The 16115-nt window shown below is 40.5% G+C and overlaps 1 protein-coding gene across 13 annotated transcripts in view; it reads left to right on the top strand.

Annotated features, from left to right (window-relative positions):
- PARG (poly(ADP-ribose) glycohydrolase) overlaps positions 1–16115 on the top strand; it is a 143011-nt gene that overhangs the window by 63680 nt on the left and 63216 nt on the right. For all 13 annotated transcript variants that reach the window (XR_009463023.1, XR_009463024.1, XM_019497121.2 and 10 more), the window contains one exon: positions 3772–3929. Coding sequence is in view for 11 of the 13 variants with exons in the window: in XM_019497121.2 (XP_019352666.1) it covers positions 3772–3929 (158 nt within the window). In the remaining 2 variants the exon portion in view is untranslated. The remainder of the gene's footprint in view (positions 1–3771; positions 3930–16115) is intronic.

The following is a 16115-nucleotide window of genomic DNA, read 5'->3' as shown; positions in this document are numbered from 1 at the left end:
TGTTGGGAAACAATCATTGAAAGCATAGATAAGGATAAAGCATTTGTAGACAGCCAGAGGCAATACTTAAGAGGCCTGATAACGGCAGGCACTGTAAGCATCAGCATTAGGTATTGAAATACTGATGAATTCAGTGGATTGAAAGGAAAATAGGGTGGGGAGAAGCTCATAAGGACAGGAGCTGAGATTTTAATTAAAGGAAGGAAATGCACACTCAAAAGAGGTTAAACACAAAGATTGAGGCAGGAGAGGAAGTTATGGAATTATTAAAACAAAGGAAAATAAAGATGTTTCCAGCAGCGAGTATATTTAAGTGGCACTAAATTTAACAATAAAATATGGAACATGGAATAACATGAGAAGTAAAAAAAAAAAAAAAAAAGTATCATTTTATATAAATCATGTTATAATAAACCCTTGGTCTTTCTGTAAACGTCCAATTGGACTGTTCAAACTGGATGTTGGTTTTGCAGTTTGTTTTAAGGAGAAAGCAGCCTCTTACAAAAAAAAATGGCTACATTCCTCCACTCTCAGACTTCCCCCTACTTGTTGAAATGTCATGTTGCCAAGTTTAAGAAGTGGGAAGTTAATGTAAATTTTTCTTTCACTTCTGCCATCTCCTTCAATATGCCTTGTACTGGTTCCCTTCTTTTCCATCGACCTGGAGTAATTTAACCCTCAAGTTGTTACAGCCATACTGGTGGAGTAGTTGTCCCATTTGTCTACTAGTTGGGGTTAAGACCAGCTTCTTCACTTACCTGAGAGAGACTGCCTTTTGCAAGGAACAGGAGGGGAGAAGGTACTCCTTTTCAGAGATGTTTCCATTAAATTTGTTGCTGCTTGGGAAAAAAATAATATTTATTATAAGTCGGAAATGCTTGCTATGTGATATCTTTTTATACACTACAAAATCCATAGAAAATATGATTAATAATTGCTTATATAACCCAAGTGCTGAAGATTCTTCAGAATGTGTAAGTCACGTTAATCTCTAGATGACAGCTCTGTGGTATCTTTTAAAAATTGTGTCCTGGCTAAATAATATCCTTCCCACTATGCAAAACTATGAGCAGGAAACTTGCAAAACCTTATTTGTTCATTTACTAACGTTACTCCAGTAAATCTAAAAACAGTATAGCTTTAGTGATCAGATTAGAATGATGAACTGTCTTTAGGTGCCATAGAATTTCTGATAGAGAAATGCTCCCTCAGAATAAGGATCAGGCTTTAGTTGAGACACGCTATGCTTTTTTTTCCTTGGATAACTTGGAAATGGTGACCAACTTCCACTATTTTTTATGCCTGATATTTTGTTTGCTATTTTGGTCTTCTAGAAGTGCATTTGGTGTATTTTTTTTCTTCTTTAAAAAGGTTATTCCACTCTGGCTAGCTCTTTTCTTCTGTAGCGCTCAATCCTTGATTACTGTGCCACAGTTTTTATAATGTCAGTTTATGGAGAGTTGCAAATTCTTTGGGGGAAGGAATTCTTCAAACTTTAGTTCCTGCCTGGAATGAGATTAAGGGTGGAGCCTATGGCAGAAAATGCCATCAACAAAATAATTCATTTTATCATACAGGTTGCTACTATTTATAGTTGTAAATAAGCTTTATACAACTGTCTCAGTTTATTTCTGTCAGTGCATTTAATTTCTGATCTTGTCCTACACCTCTTCTCTGCTTTTATAGTACACTTCATGTCCTATAATTCTCTGGTTGCCCTTGGACTATTATCTGTACAGTCTGTATAATGAGTTTTCAGAATTTTATCAGTGATTTAAAGGAGATTTGATATTCAAAGAAAAGAAAATAATAAATTAAATCCCATGCAAGCCTCCTTCCCCATTCAACTCAGCCTGCATTGTCTGTGGAATAGAAGGACTATTTATGAACTAGATGTGTTCTATAGGTGGTAACCAAAAGGAAGAAAACTTCTGATTGCACATTTATTTTATGATCAGTTTCTCAATAATAATATTTGCTATTATCAAGACCTCTTTTATTCAAATTATATTTACAATGCCTAATTGCTTAAAATGGAAAAAGTTAAAGCAGTTCATGTTTATGCTAAAGGTGGCTTGTATATACCATCTGCCTCTTAATTTCATCTGTAAAAAAAGTATTGTTGTATTTTATCTAAGTTTTTAAACTGTTTTATAGCCTGACTCCAGAATACAGCTGCTCAAGTGAAAGAGACTTGACTTTTTAAACCTTCATGTGGCGTCTTGCGCCCTTTGGGCTGCCTGGCCTGTCGGGGTGTGGCCCCTCCCCTCAACTCGCCTGCTACGACTTTGATGTCAAAACTTACTATGAGAGGGGGTCTTCAGTGGAGATCTTTCCCAGGGGGCCCTCCCGACAGATGGCGGTACTTACGGTCGTATGGCATGATGTTCCACGGGACTCTGTCTCCCCTACACCCCATCCACTCTCACCAACTGGGTGGATATGCGTTAATGATGGTCTCTGGCCCTGTAGGATGGCCAAGGGCCTGTCTTCCTGGGTTCAGTCGCTCTTCCTCCCCTCTCGGGGATTGTCTTATTTCAAAGAAAATACTCCCCTGAATAGGAGGGGGCTGCAGAGCTGCCTCCTTTATCCCTGCCTCCTCTAGGGGTCTCAAATGCCTCTTCCCTCCTGCTGTCTGCAGGGAATTCCCCTGCCTCCTCGGTCTCAGCTTCCGCCAGGGGCTGGAGGGGTGCCCCTGCTTTGCCTCCTGCAGGAGGCTTAAAGATCTCCCTGGTGCTGCCTGCGAGAGCCACGCAGGCTAGGTTGCTTCCTTCCCATGCTGAAGCTGCAGCCCGCCTAACGAGCTGCCAGCCCGCGCTCTCTCTCCGGCTCTCCCCCCGCCTTAGTTCTGGCGGGGCTTTTAAACTTTCCCGCGGTGGCCGGTACGGCTGCTTGGATTGGCCCAGCTGTTTCCCGCACTGGAAACAGCTGATTAAACAGCTGGCGTAATGCCGGTTGGCACGGCTGTGGCCGTGGTTGTGTCTCCTGCTCTGGGCAGCCTTGCAGGAGGTGAGTTAGCCCTGCCGGGGGCCTGCTCCAAAGGGTATGAGGCCCGCAGGGTTCACTCTCTCCCCTTTGGGAGCCTGTGGAGGTGCCTCGCCGCCACACTTTAACTTTTCATTATAAAAAAAACAAAACAAAAAAAAAAACACAAAAGATGAAAGTGCAACAGCGTGCCCTTGCCCCCAAGGGGCCAAGCACGAAATATTTGTTAGTAAGAAAATACCTGTATTGCCAGAGATTGAAACCGCCTTTCTTCCGCCATCCCCCCACCCGTCTTCATGGAGTTACATATTTAGGACTAGCCGTCTTTGTTCTAGCTTGCAGAGTGCCCTCTCGATGGCGTAGCAAAATGCAACTGGTCTGCATATTGTTGTATGGAGAAGTGTCCATGCTCAAATGAGATGCATCCAGAGAGTATGTGTGTATGTCTGTGTGTATATATGTGTGGCTTTTTCTTATTTTTACTTTGATTTTAAGATTGCCCCGGAATTGCTACATTCCACTTATTTTCATCTGTTTTTCTCTGATAAGCTGCTCTTTGTTCCTTTTATTATATTGATTAGAAATCTGCAATTTATCAAACAAACCTTTTCCAAATCACCTTGGATAAACAACTCTTGACTCTAATCACAAATGCTGATTTAAGGACCTACGAATGGCCCTAAATTACTCCAATTCTAATTTAACAAATGTGATTTGGCACTCCTGTTTTTGAATTGCTAAACTAATTATTTGTCTTTCTCTCATTTTTGTGTTCTCTTCTGGTAGCCAATACCTCTACTGAAACAAAAGATGAATCACTCCATCACAATGTCACAGGAGCAGGTTGCTAGCTTCCTAGCCAACGCTTTTTTCTGCACGTTTCCACGACGCAATGCCAAGATGAAATCTGAGTATTCTAGTTATCCAGACATTAACTTCAACAGGTATGGTGTTCTGGAGTAAATGGAGCAGATAACTCTCCAGGGAATTTTTTTTTTTTTTGTCGTTTAGGGAAGATGCCTGTTTTCCTTTCATGTCATTAGGAGGCCATTATCCTTAATTCAGTAGTTAGGTTTATATTCTAAAATTTATAATGGGGGCGGAAAACAGGAAGCAGTGATGTAATCAGGTTATCGCTGAGGAATAAAAAAACAATCTTACGGACAAAAATGTAATGGTTGATAAGGTAGACTTACCCTATTCTACATGCATGCTTGCACTGTTTTAATTAAGATAACAACCAACCAGAGTGGTCTTTCTTATAAGAGAGTGGCTTCTTTCAGCTGAGTTTGTGTGTTCCTAATTGGCTTGAGTGAAAATTAAAGTCAGTCTGGCTTAAATCAAGTGGCACTCTTCTTGTGATGCAGGTAAACTGAACTGGTTTAATATCACAACTTAAAAGTTATATTGACAGAATTCTGAGTTTAGACAAGACAGGTATACGGATTCTGGTACCCAAGTTGTTGTGCATATGCATGTGAACACTCTCATGCACATATGCAGACATCCAAGCTGCTTGCTCTTACTGTACTGATTTCAAGGTAAGGTTACTGGACAAGAGCACAAGAGGATTGTGGTGGGACATAAGGCACATCCTTTAGGAAGCCATCAGATTTTGAAATCTTAGACATCGATCAATGTAAAAGCAGAGATCTGTTCATTTAATAGGATTTATATTAAAACTGGTGCAAGAAAGCTGGCAGGAATAGCAACCAAATCTCACATGGAGTTGTTTAGGTTTGCCCTTATTTATCATATTTTGTTATGGAATTTAAACTGTGGGAAGATGTGAGAGGCAAAGCCAAAATTTTCATTACTTAAAAGCATAATATAAATCAAGGAGTTAAATCAGTGTCAAGAGTAGAAGAACATTTTGAATTGGAAGTTAAACTACCAAATTTGAATATATGTCCTTTCCTTTTCTCTGAATGTTACACAGTAAAAGCAGAGCAATATAATGTTAATGGCTAACCTAAGAGATTATATTTTTAAACCATTTAAATAAAATATTAGATCCTTGGCAGACTGCATGAGGTATGTAACCTCTTGCCAGAGTTTCAGACTAATTGTTTTGATAATTGGATAGAATACCCAAGTACAATCTTTGCTATAGTGTCTGCATCATTCTGGTCTGTCCCTCTTTGCTGTTTTTGATGCTTCACTCTGAGACGATATAAATTCCTACAGTATTTCATCGCTGCTGCTTAAACTGTCTGAGAATCTACTTTTCAAAAATAAGTACGTGCATGCATACATACGTATGTACATACAAAATGCTAATACGTTGGGCAGAACTTTGCCCTTTTTGCACATATGCAAAATTTTTCCTCTTCTGGGAGCTTCTTACAGTTTCCCTGTTGATTTTTACAAAACACATTTTATCTTACATTTTGCTTTTAGTTGCTTTTTGCTATCCCAGCCTGGACCATCATTAATTCTTTTCTGTATCTCCTTTGCGGTTGTGATGAGCATTTGGGAAAGGTGCCTTGTCCAGAAGAATACGGACCTGACCTAGAATAAGAGGGGAAGGGTAAATGAATGTGATAGAGGTATGAGGGACTGATGTAATAAGAGATAAAGAGAAAAGGATAAAAAACAATTGAAGGAATGTGAGGTGAATGACTGGGCAGTGGAGAAAATGATACATAAGGGTAACATTTTCTACCTTAGTCTTTTAATGTACTCTGATCCCATTGGCATGCTGAAATGAGAAGTGTGGAAAAAGGAAAGGATGGAGTAATCTCCGTTTTCCTTCTTCCCATGTGATTGTTCCCAGATTTTCTCCTCATTTCCCAGTCATTCAAAGGAAAAGAGAGACAAGAAAAGACAAGAAAATAAATGGCTTTTTCTCAGCTATTAGTTTTTCTTCTGATACAGTGGTAGAATTTACCTTTGTATTTCCAAATTTTATAACAAACTAACAGGCATTCATTACCTGGTTGCATATGCACAAAATGTACTAGACAGACCCTGAAATCATAATTTATGCAACTGCTATAACAGCCCACTTCACTATAAAGAAATATTAGAAGCTTTTTTTTCCGGGCCGGCTTTTGGGGAAGGCCTATTCTTCCTACAGCATTATGATCCACAGTTACATCCAGCTCTAAAATTACTGTTTCAAAATAATTTGTCTTCTGTATAACTGTGGATGAATTACTTATTTTTCTGGGCTGTAAAAATTCATCTAGTGCAGACCTTTAATGAAGCACAATAACTGTGTGAAGGGTGGCAATTTTTGTGTACGCTTTTTAATAACAAATTCCTTATTCCTTAATGAAACTGAGGTTCAGTCTTCCTAATATCCACATAAGACATTTTTCTTCTTTCCAAAACTTTGACTGAGAAATAAAATCTGTAGTTTGTTTGTGTAATAAATACAAGCATGCAAGCTTTTTATTACTAGTGTGTTCATATTCCCAGTTTTATTATATGTTACTGTATCCTATCAGGGAGGGACTAGATATACGTATGTTCAGTGGTAGTTTAAAAAAAAACCGTGTAGAATAATAAGTCATGTATTTTTTCACTTGTTACCTTGAAGCCTGCTTCTCTGTTTTGTTGAACATTCTTTTATTTAATTAACATTTTTGATAGTTGAGGTCTCATTTCATGGCAATCTTGTGTTTTAAATGGGAAGAGCAGGACTTTGAATCAAAAGTGAAAATCATCTGCTCTTTAGCTATGTGAAATTCACCTTTGTCACACTAGGATAAACCAGTGGTGCTCAACCTTTTGGCCCCACAGGCCAGATGAATGGCCTGGAGCCCATCCTTGGGCTGGATTGGGGCCTGGCACTGCCCTTTCTCTGACTGACTTGCCAGGATTGGTTGCCTGTGGGGGCAGGGAATGGCCAGTATCACTCCTTCCCATCCCCTGTGCTCTGAGATTGAGATTGGGTCCTAGAGGGCTGGCACCACCCCCTCCCACCCTCTGCATAGTGGGATTTGGGCATCGGGAGGACAGCATCACCCCCTTTCTCACAAGGATTGGGCCATGGGGAGGCCAACACTGCCCGCTTCTCACCATGATTGCCTCCCTTGCACCAGGATTAGGCTCTGGGGTGCTGGCACTGCCCCTCTTGTTCCAGGATTGGGTCCCAGACTGACTCTAGTTTGACAGCTGCTGTTAACTAAGCTACAATAGCTCATTTTCCTGTCTCTCTTTTACAAGAGACTAAGTGCATTAGAGGCATGACTTCCTTCCCTTTCCCCTTGTGTAATAGCTCAGCTCATAAAAGTTCAAGTTATTTTCAAATTTAAAAGTAATATGCATAGCAATATAAACCCAGTGGATTTTCTAGTGCAAATGTTAGAGGGGAAAATAAAATTCTATGCACAACACATAACTGTTAGAGTGCACATCAATAATAGTGACAATATAAAATATTTTACCACCAGTATGTAGACTTAAGTTAATTCCTTCAGCCTTGTCAACCAAGATCTTTAATCTAATTTTTCTTAGCAATTGGAAATAAGAAAACTTGTCTTAGTTAAGATGTATGCATCTTTTATGGAATGTCTTAATATAGGAAAGGAAATGGACAAACGGTACAGTACATTTATTCAAGGGAATAGAAATCTAATTTAGTAGTAATGCAATTGTCTCTTACCATAAACAATATGAGTTTTGCAGCATTAATGAGTATTCTCTGTGGAGTAAATTATCCAGTGTATTTGCAGTAGCTTGTTTAGGGATTAGGGATATATGCTATTTATATAAAAAGTGCTTCCAGTTGCATCCCAAACAACTAAATATTGCTTTGAAGTAGTTTAAGATAGCAGTTGTGAATTTTAACCAAGTTTGCTGGGAATAGAAAGAATTATAAAGTAGAGTCTAATGTTCTGTACCACTTTCAAATGGGCATGTGCATTTGGATTCCAAACTACCAAATGAGAAGTCTTATATATTAGCATTATTTGTAGAGCATATTGAAATAATGGGGTACAAGGAACTTGGTTCAGTGTTTAAAACAGAATACTGAGGTCTGAATTCAAGTTATTGTTCTTTTATTAACTCATTGTATGACCACAGATATATCATTTAATTCAACTTTCAAGCATCCATAACTTTTGGGTGCCTTTCTCAGGATTTAAGGCCTAATTTTTGGTAGTACTGCACTTCCATAGATTACTTCAACATTTGAGGTACCCAAGACTCAAAAATATCACTATTAATGCTTTTTTTTAAAGGCCACACATGCTTTTTTGTTCCAAATTATTTACTCAATGTGGTCAAAAATCTAGAGATCAGATATCCACCTGTCTCTCCACCCTCCCAATTTGTGTGTGTGTGTGTAGTAAATTCGATACATAAAGGAAGAGAGAGTACAATTTGTAATTGGATGATTAGCCAACAAAACTGTTGCTCATTTTTTTTTACATATTGGCAGACAAATTAGAGTGAAAAATATCTATTTTATTTAAAGGTAAATTTACAGTTAAGAGCAGCACTTTGTACAATGTGGTATTTTGTCTGAGTTTGTGTCCTGATGTTATTTGATACCTGTAACAATTAACAGTTTGCAGTAAGTAAGAAAAGAAATTACGAGGTTAAATGTTTGAAGCACAGTGTGTTTCTTTTGATGCTGGGGGGATCCAAAACCTCTCAACTACTTTTCTGTTTATATAAAATGGAAGATAAGTTTTAATGTAGAAAGGTAGGATTTGCTTAATTTACAGTACCTTATCTACTTTTTTTCAGTGCCTAGTGTGTCTCACTTGCATAAGGCTGCTCTGAGGTTTCCTGATCAGAATACACAAAATCTGACTAGATGGTTGCATTTCCCTTGGAATTAATGCCAAATTGGTTATTCTTATTGATTATTCTTCATACCCATTAAGGACAGGTGTTTTTCTCTTCCCAAATTAGCACATGAATTGTTCTAATTTGGACGTTAAAAATCCTCAATCAGTAGGTTTGAAAATGTTATGCTAAAAGAGCTTTCATCATCATTAGTCCGTATGAGCTGACTTTTAGGCAAAAGTGTGTTCAGTAGAACTTAAACATACATTAGGTCAGAGTTCAGGATTGTAAACCTTCTACCACTGTGACCATAAGCAGTACAACCTGTACTGGTCAACACCGAGTGCTCAGTGGTGGTTAACCTGTCAACCTGAGGAAGTGCCAATGGCTTCGGGTGGATGAGCGCCTGAGGAGGGTAGTAGAATCCTTGATGAAGAAAATGCTGTCAAAAGGCAGACGAGCATAATCATGCAGTGATTTTGCCCAGGGTATTCACACAGGGCAGATTGGGCTCTTGAGCCATGGCTGGCAACCAGTCTAGGAGTGGAGCCCTGAAAGGCAGGCAGATGAAAGACCTCCTCTGTACTGGCAACTTCTGCAGCATAGCTGGTTCCAAAAGTATTGATTTCTGTCCGTCCTTTGGAGCAAACCAGTGAATCCAAGAGGGGTATGCTGATACAGGGGAAAAGCAACGTCTCCATATCAACTGCCAAGGCTGTTGCTGTCATATGGAAGGGATGCTCTATCCTTGCTGGCAGCATGGACCCAACATAGAAGATGGCAGTTACAGGTCATAAGCCTTCACCTGATTGGCATAGAAGAGGGCACCATGGATCACCTTCGATGATGGAAGGAATCATTGCATGCCACTGGTCAGCTACCACCCATCCTGATGCTGGTCAGCCCCCAGACAAGTGCTGACCCACCACAGTCTGTCTGTCTCATTGGCTGCATGGGGCTAGGCCAAAAGCAGACAGAAACTTTGCACCTGCCAGAAACAAGAAACCAAAAACTTTCTGGCTTGGAACATCAGCACCATGTGTCCTGGCTTGATGGACTGTGACAACCTACAGTACATAAACAGCATACAGAAGTCGGTCTTGATTGACCGTGGGCTGTACAAACTCGACATTGACTTTGCAGCACTCCAAGAAACAAGATTTGCAGATGCTGTTTCTATCCAAGAGGCCATTTATACCTTTTTTGGCAAGGTAAAGGCACTGAAGAAAATCATCTGCATGGCGTTGGTTTTGCTGTGAGTAACAAGTTGGTTAAGCTTATAGAAACACCTATTAGGAAGTCAGAGCACATCATCTCACTTAAACTACAGACTACCATCAGTTCCGTGAACGTCATCAGTGCTTATGCATCAACACTCAACTTTGACCCTGAAGAGAAGGATACATTTTATGACACTGCACCAAGCTGTCAAAGGAATGCCATCAACTGAGTGACTTCCTTGGAGACTTCAGTGCAAGAGTCAGTTCAGACCGCTCGTGGCCAGATTGCCTAGAACATTTTGGCTTTGGCAAAATGAATGAAAACAGGCAATGGCTTCTTCAATTTTTTGTGCCCAAAACCAACTGTTCATTAACAATTCATATTTTTCTGGAAAAGATCGCTACGAAGTGTCATGGTGACATCCGCAATCAGGCCACTGGCACCAACTAGACCTTGTTATTGTTAGGAGGAAAGACCTACCTTCAGTGCAGAAGACCTGCATGTTCCACAGTGCTGACGGTGACACTGACCACTCCCTGATCATTAGCAAAGTGAAGATTACAGCCAAGAAACTACATAGAGCAAAACCTAGGAGCAAACCCAGAATTCATATCACTAACACCAAGAACCAGAGGAAGTGCCAAGAGTTTGTGAAGGCTTTTGAACCCAGCATATTTGAGAGAAGGCAGAAGAAATTTGGGAAGGTTTAATTAAGAACTGCAATCTAAGAAACAGCTAAAGCTACATTTGGGGGGAAAAAAGAGATCATCCAATAAGGACTGGTTCAAAGAAAATGCAGAAGAACTATTACCTCTCATCTGCATCAAGATCACAGCCTATCCATAACACAACAAGAAGCCAACAGTCAGCACCGAAGTGAGACTTTGATGTGCAAATAATGTGGTACAGAGAGCAACCAGATGCTGTACAAATCAGTACTGGACTAAGCTCTGTGAAGAGATACAGTCTGCCTCAGACACAGGAAACCTAAAAGTCATGTACGATGGATGGTCTGAAGAAAGCTCTAGGCTCTACTGTCAGCAAGGTTGCTCCACTCAAATCACGCAGCAGTGAAGCCATTACAGATGGAAGGAAGCAGATGTCTTGTTGGGTTGAACACTACTCAGAGCTATACTCGCAAGAAAGAAACATCACCAGTGAATCACTGGACCAAATACCAACTCTATAGGTCATGCTGGAGTTGGACATGGAGCCCACTGTAGAAGAGCTAAGTAAGGCCATTGATTTCATCATCAAGGGGCAAGGCTCCTGGAAAAGATGTCATCCCAGCAGAAATTCGCAAGTGCAGGAAAGAAGGCCTACTACCATATCTTCATCAGCTGCTACTCAAATGCTGGAAAGAGGGTGAGGTACCACAAGACATGCGTGACGCAAACAGCGTCACATTGCATAAAAATAAAGATGATACGGGCAACTGCCACAACTACAGAGGTATCTTGCTACTAAGTATATCAGGAAAAGTTTTTGTAAGGGCCGTCTTGGTGCACCTATAACAGCTGGTGAGTCATGTCTATCCTGAATCTCAGTGTGGATTCAGGGCTAGATCAACCATAGACATGATATTTTCCCTGCATCAACTTCAAGAAAAGTGCAGAGAGCAGAGCTGACCAATTTATATAGCCTTCATGGATCTAACCAAAACATTTGACACCGTTAGCAGGGCAGGCCTATTTGCAGTCCTAGAAAATAGAGGATGCCCACCAATCCTGTTAAGTCTCTTATACATTCCTTCCACAATGACATGAAAGCAACTGTTCAGTTTGATGGGTTCACTTTGGACAGCTTTTATATTTCCATGGAATTCCAGAAGGAAAGTAGGCAAAACTGTATGCTTCCAAGAGAAGAGCAACTGCACTAGAAAGCTAATAATTCTACACACACATTTAATCTAGCTGGAATAATCATAATTTAATTGTTATATGTTGTGAAATGGGACATTAATTTTTTCCCAACTGGAGCTCTGTGCAGTGAGTGGGCTGTCTATATTTTCCACTGACATCAGTAAAAATTGAAGGTGCTTACTATCTTAATGGGTAAGGCTCTTAATACCATACGGGAGTTGAGATCATTCTTTTAGTACATGCAAGCATAATAATTTACTTCAAATAACTTAAAGCTTTAAATTCCATAAACTGTGAAAACTAAAACACTTGTTCCATGTAATTCTTAGAGTTGGTCAGCATGTAAATTATAGTGCTATTCTACTTGTAAATTAGTATTATTCTTCTGCTGGTTTTTTTAATGAAAAAGTAGATAATAGTCATGTAAATACAAAGTTTTGTATTATAGCCAAACAGTTATAGAAACCAGTTGTGTTCTTTCCTCTTGAAAATGTAAGAGGAATGTTCATAATAGACAGTTCATGTACTTACCCTTTGTGCAGAAGAGATTTGCCAGCCATGGCTAGGTTATTTTTAAAATCCAAGAAATGAATAAAGTACTGATGTTATCTTCACTGCATCATCAGAGAGCAATAATTTCCATGAGAAATAAAGGAGATTTGAGGATTTGCAATACACTTTTGGTAATTTTTATGAATTGGTGTATTTAAATCTGTTTAACAACATTGCAAGCAAATCCTATTGAAAACTAATCAATAACATGCATTTATAAATGGAAAATTTTACGCTGTGATATGAAGTATGATCTATATTTGCCAGCTTTTTTCTGTTAAGTCAAATCTAGGGCCATGTGTAATGTTATAACATCAATGCAGAAGCATAATGAGATTCCTGAGTGCCCTGAACAGCAACAGTACATGGGGCAGTCATTGTCTACACTGCTGCTGGTGCAGTAGTGGGTAGGCTGGCAGTGCAGCTGCCACTTTTTTTTTTCTTTGTGCCCCCCACTCCTGTCCCCGCCCCCAGAGGGTTGATATCCATCATGGTGCCCAGGTTCACTTCCCCAGCCCTTTTTAAGGTACTGCATCTGATACTGATACAACATATCAATATACGGTATGGCCCAATACAATAATGACCTTTTATTTGCCTTTTAGCTTGACTTTTAAAATATACTCAAAATTGCGTAGCAAGAAACATAGTATGTTAATATATTGCCTCTAGTCAATTCAGCAGTACAAACAAGATTTCTTTCTTAACTGGTATTCTTCCAAATTTGTTACCAGTTCCAGAATAGTTTGCTGGTTGTGGTGAAGGATCTAAATGGAAGGGAATCTAAATTCCAGGCACCAAGGCTGAATACAGACATTTGGAGAGGTTAGATTTCGTTAAAAATGGCAACTTGATCTAACCCAGTTTACCCAGCTGCGGACTTTACACTTGTTAGGTGGCTCTACATGCAAACTTTACCCAAGTTCAGGATAGTTAGATTGCTCTAAAAATGGCCAACATGATCTAAGTTGTGTACTTCCGAGGCAGTCTAACTTAGCTTGGGTCTGGCGAGACCAATCTAACTGAACTTCCATACAGTTCCCAGGACTGGGAAAGCCCAGTTGCTGGCCCCAGCCCTGGGGTTGCACTTTCCCTACCTGTTCCCTGGCACTAGGTTATTTTTAACACTCTCCCTCCTCCCATCACCTACATGTGCAATTTGCCCCTCTCCACAGATCAGCCAGCCCCCTCTAGTGCAGAAATCTCCCATCCTGTGAGGCACTCCCAGTGTCAGTTTTATCAGCGTTTGCTGATGCTGGGAGCTGAGGAAGTAAGTTAGGTTGAGGGAGGGGGAGATGGGGTGGGTAAGTTGTCCGGAGTTTGTCTGGAGCTGGAGGGTATCGGGGGGCTAAAAATAGACCCTGTTCCTGGGGGAGTGGGGGAGAGAGCCCCATATCCCCCAAGACACCCTCACAGATCCTGTGAGCCCTCATGATCCCATCAAACCCTCCCAGGCCCTAGCCACGCCCCCATCCCTGTGTACACCTGTCCTCCCAAACCCCCTGCAGATCCTGCCCCCCTGCCTCATGAGCCTGATTGCCCCACCCATCCTGACTTACCTTAGATTGGTTGGCTATTTTAAATGGCATCTAACCTCCCCAGATATCTGTATGCAGCCCAAGTTGAGGCATTTGGGAAATAACTTGAACAATATTCACAAGTGCATTTTGAATTGGTGCTACTGTTTATTGACCTGTCAACTAGGGTATTTACATTACTTGTAAAATCAGGAAAATGTATGTATAGGTAATTAAATAACTGGAAACTTGTAATCACATTGATAATATTTTAATATTTTCCAGTGTAGAATCACTGTTTTAAGGGGGGAAAAAAATAGAATAAGACTGATTTGATCTTTTTTTCCCATCATGTAATAGTGAAATTTGTAAAATACTCCAAACAGCTATCATCATGCCTCTGTGTATTGTCCATCAGATTGCATATTTTCTGTTATGCTCCAATATACTAATGTCTTACATGGTTTTTATATGATTTTTGATGTACCAAGTATAAGATTTATATTCAAGACAAATACATTAAAACAGTTGAAGATTAAATTGGAAAGAACATTTGGCAGCTGATATTAATTAAATGTATTTTATGTATTGCACACACAAGTCTACTTGCTTGTGTTAAATATCTCTGACCTTTTCTTTAGCTTGTTCCTTGGTTCCTCAGAATACCTCTATATCTATTTAAAGGTCTGGAATTTGATTAGTGTTGCTACTACATTTGCTTAGAAATCAGAAGGTCAGAGATAAATATGGCATTACCTCCATGGTCAGCTCTGTGAGCTTTTTGCATCTGTCTCTCTACTAAATTGAAGCAGCTGTACAGCTGTTAGACAGAACATCTTGTACAGAGCAGAAATGGCTTACAATATGTAGTTGCAAGTAATTTTTCAATTATTTGAATTTTAAAATGTGTCTTGTAGTGCTTGGTGTTTGATTTGCTGTGTGCTTTATTGGATGAATTCTTAAAATTTGAATTCATGCTTTTTTCTTTGGATTCCTCTATCAGTAAGTTGATTATCTGCATTCTGTTCAGAATTTTTTTGTGATCTTGTCTTTTGGAGCTGAAGAATGATTTCAGTTAATTACAGGGCTGCACCCATATATTGGTTGGCTATCAGATTGGCATCGATAAAAGGAGAAATGACATTACCAACTATCAGCTTTTTTTGGTCATTGTAGTTGATAATTATAGCGTGCCCAGAACACCCTGGCAAGTGTAATCCAGTCTCTGCGACTGCCGTCAACCCGAGCCTGTGGCAAACTACAGGTCCCGGCAAGGAGGGACAAGGGGGCACCAGGGGGCAGTCACAAAGTGCTCTGCTCGGCAACAAAAGGAGTGCTACCAGCTCCTGCTGCTACTGCTGCTGCCATGACAACGCAGCACTTGCAGCAGGGGCCTGAGTGCTGGGGCTGCTGTGGAGACATTGGGCTGCGTGTGGGCCAAGTAAGACACTGCATGAGGGACATTCCACTCAGCTGGGCACTGGGTTCCTTTGCAAAAGAGCTTCTCCCTAGCGGCCATAGAAGCTGCATGGGGCCTGCCAGCACTAAGGCAGCAACATGCTTTGAGGCTCTAACTGTTCCTGGCACCACGGTCTCTGCGAAGATCTGCCCTGCCCGCCCAGGACAGCAGCAGAAGCTGTGTGGGCAGTGGGGCTGCAGGTAGGAGCCGTAGGTGAGGGAGCAACATGTATGGGAATAAGGTGATCATCGCCGCCTTCCTCGAGGGCAAGACCAGGCAGGAGGCAGCTCCCAGTCCATGGGTTGCTTGATACGATGTTTTGAGTTGCTCTGCAGAGCTCTAAGTAAAAAAGGTTTACTTATGTCAGTAGTTTAAAATGCCTTGCACTATTACTAAATATCAGTTATCGGGTTGGCATTGGCTGATATGGTTGGTTAATCATCAGCTATTGGTATCTGCCAAGTAAATCTTTATTGGTGCACCCCTAGTTAATGTTTGCATCATGCCCTCATACAACCTATTTTTTTAGGCTACTAACAGATATTTTTGTTGAGGGATCAGCTGTCAGGATGTGTCCTGGCACAGCTGATGCAGTTGATTGCCAAGTACAGATATCACCCAGGGCCTGTGTCCCACAGAATTGGTCTACCACACTGGAACTTCTGGGCCAGATCCTGCAGGATGACAGCCCCAGGTACCTGGCTCTGATCTAGGGTGCACATCTGCAAACGTGGAGCAGGAAACTCCATGGCAAGGGACAGACATTACATATAA

The sequence above is a fragment of the Alligator mississippiensis genome, chromosome 6, assembly GCF_030867095.1.
Source record: "Alligator mississippiensis isolate rAllMis1 chromosome 6, rAllMis1, whole genome shotgun sequence".
Taxonomy (NCBI): Eukaryota; Metazoa; Chordata; order Crocodylia; family Alligatoridae; genus Alligator; species Alligator mississippiensis.
This window is presented reverse-complemented; position numbering and strand designations above follow the sequence as displayed.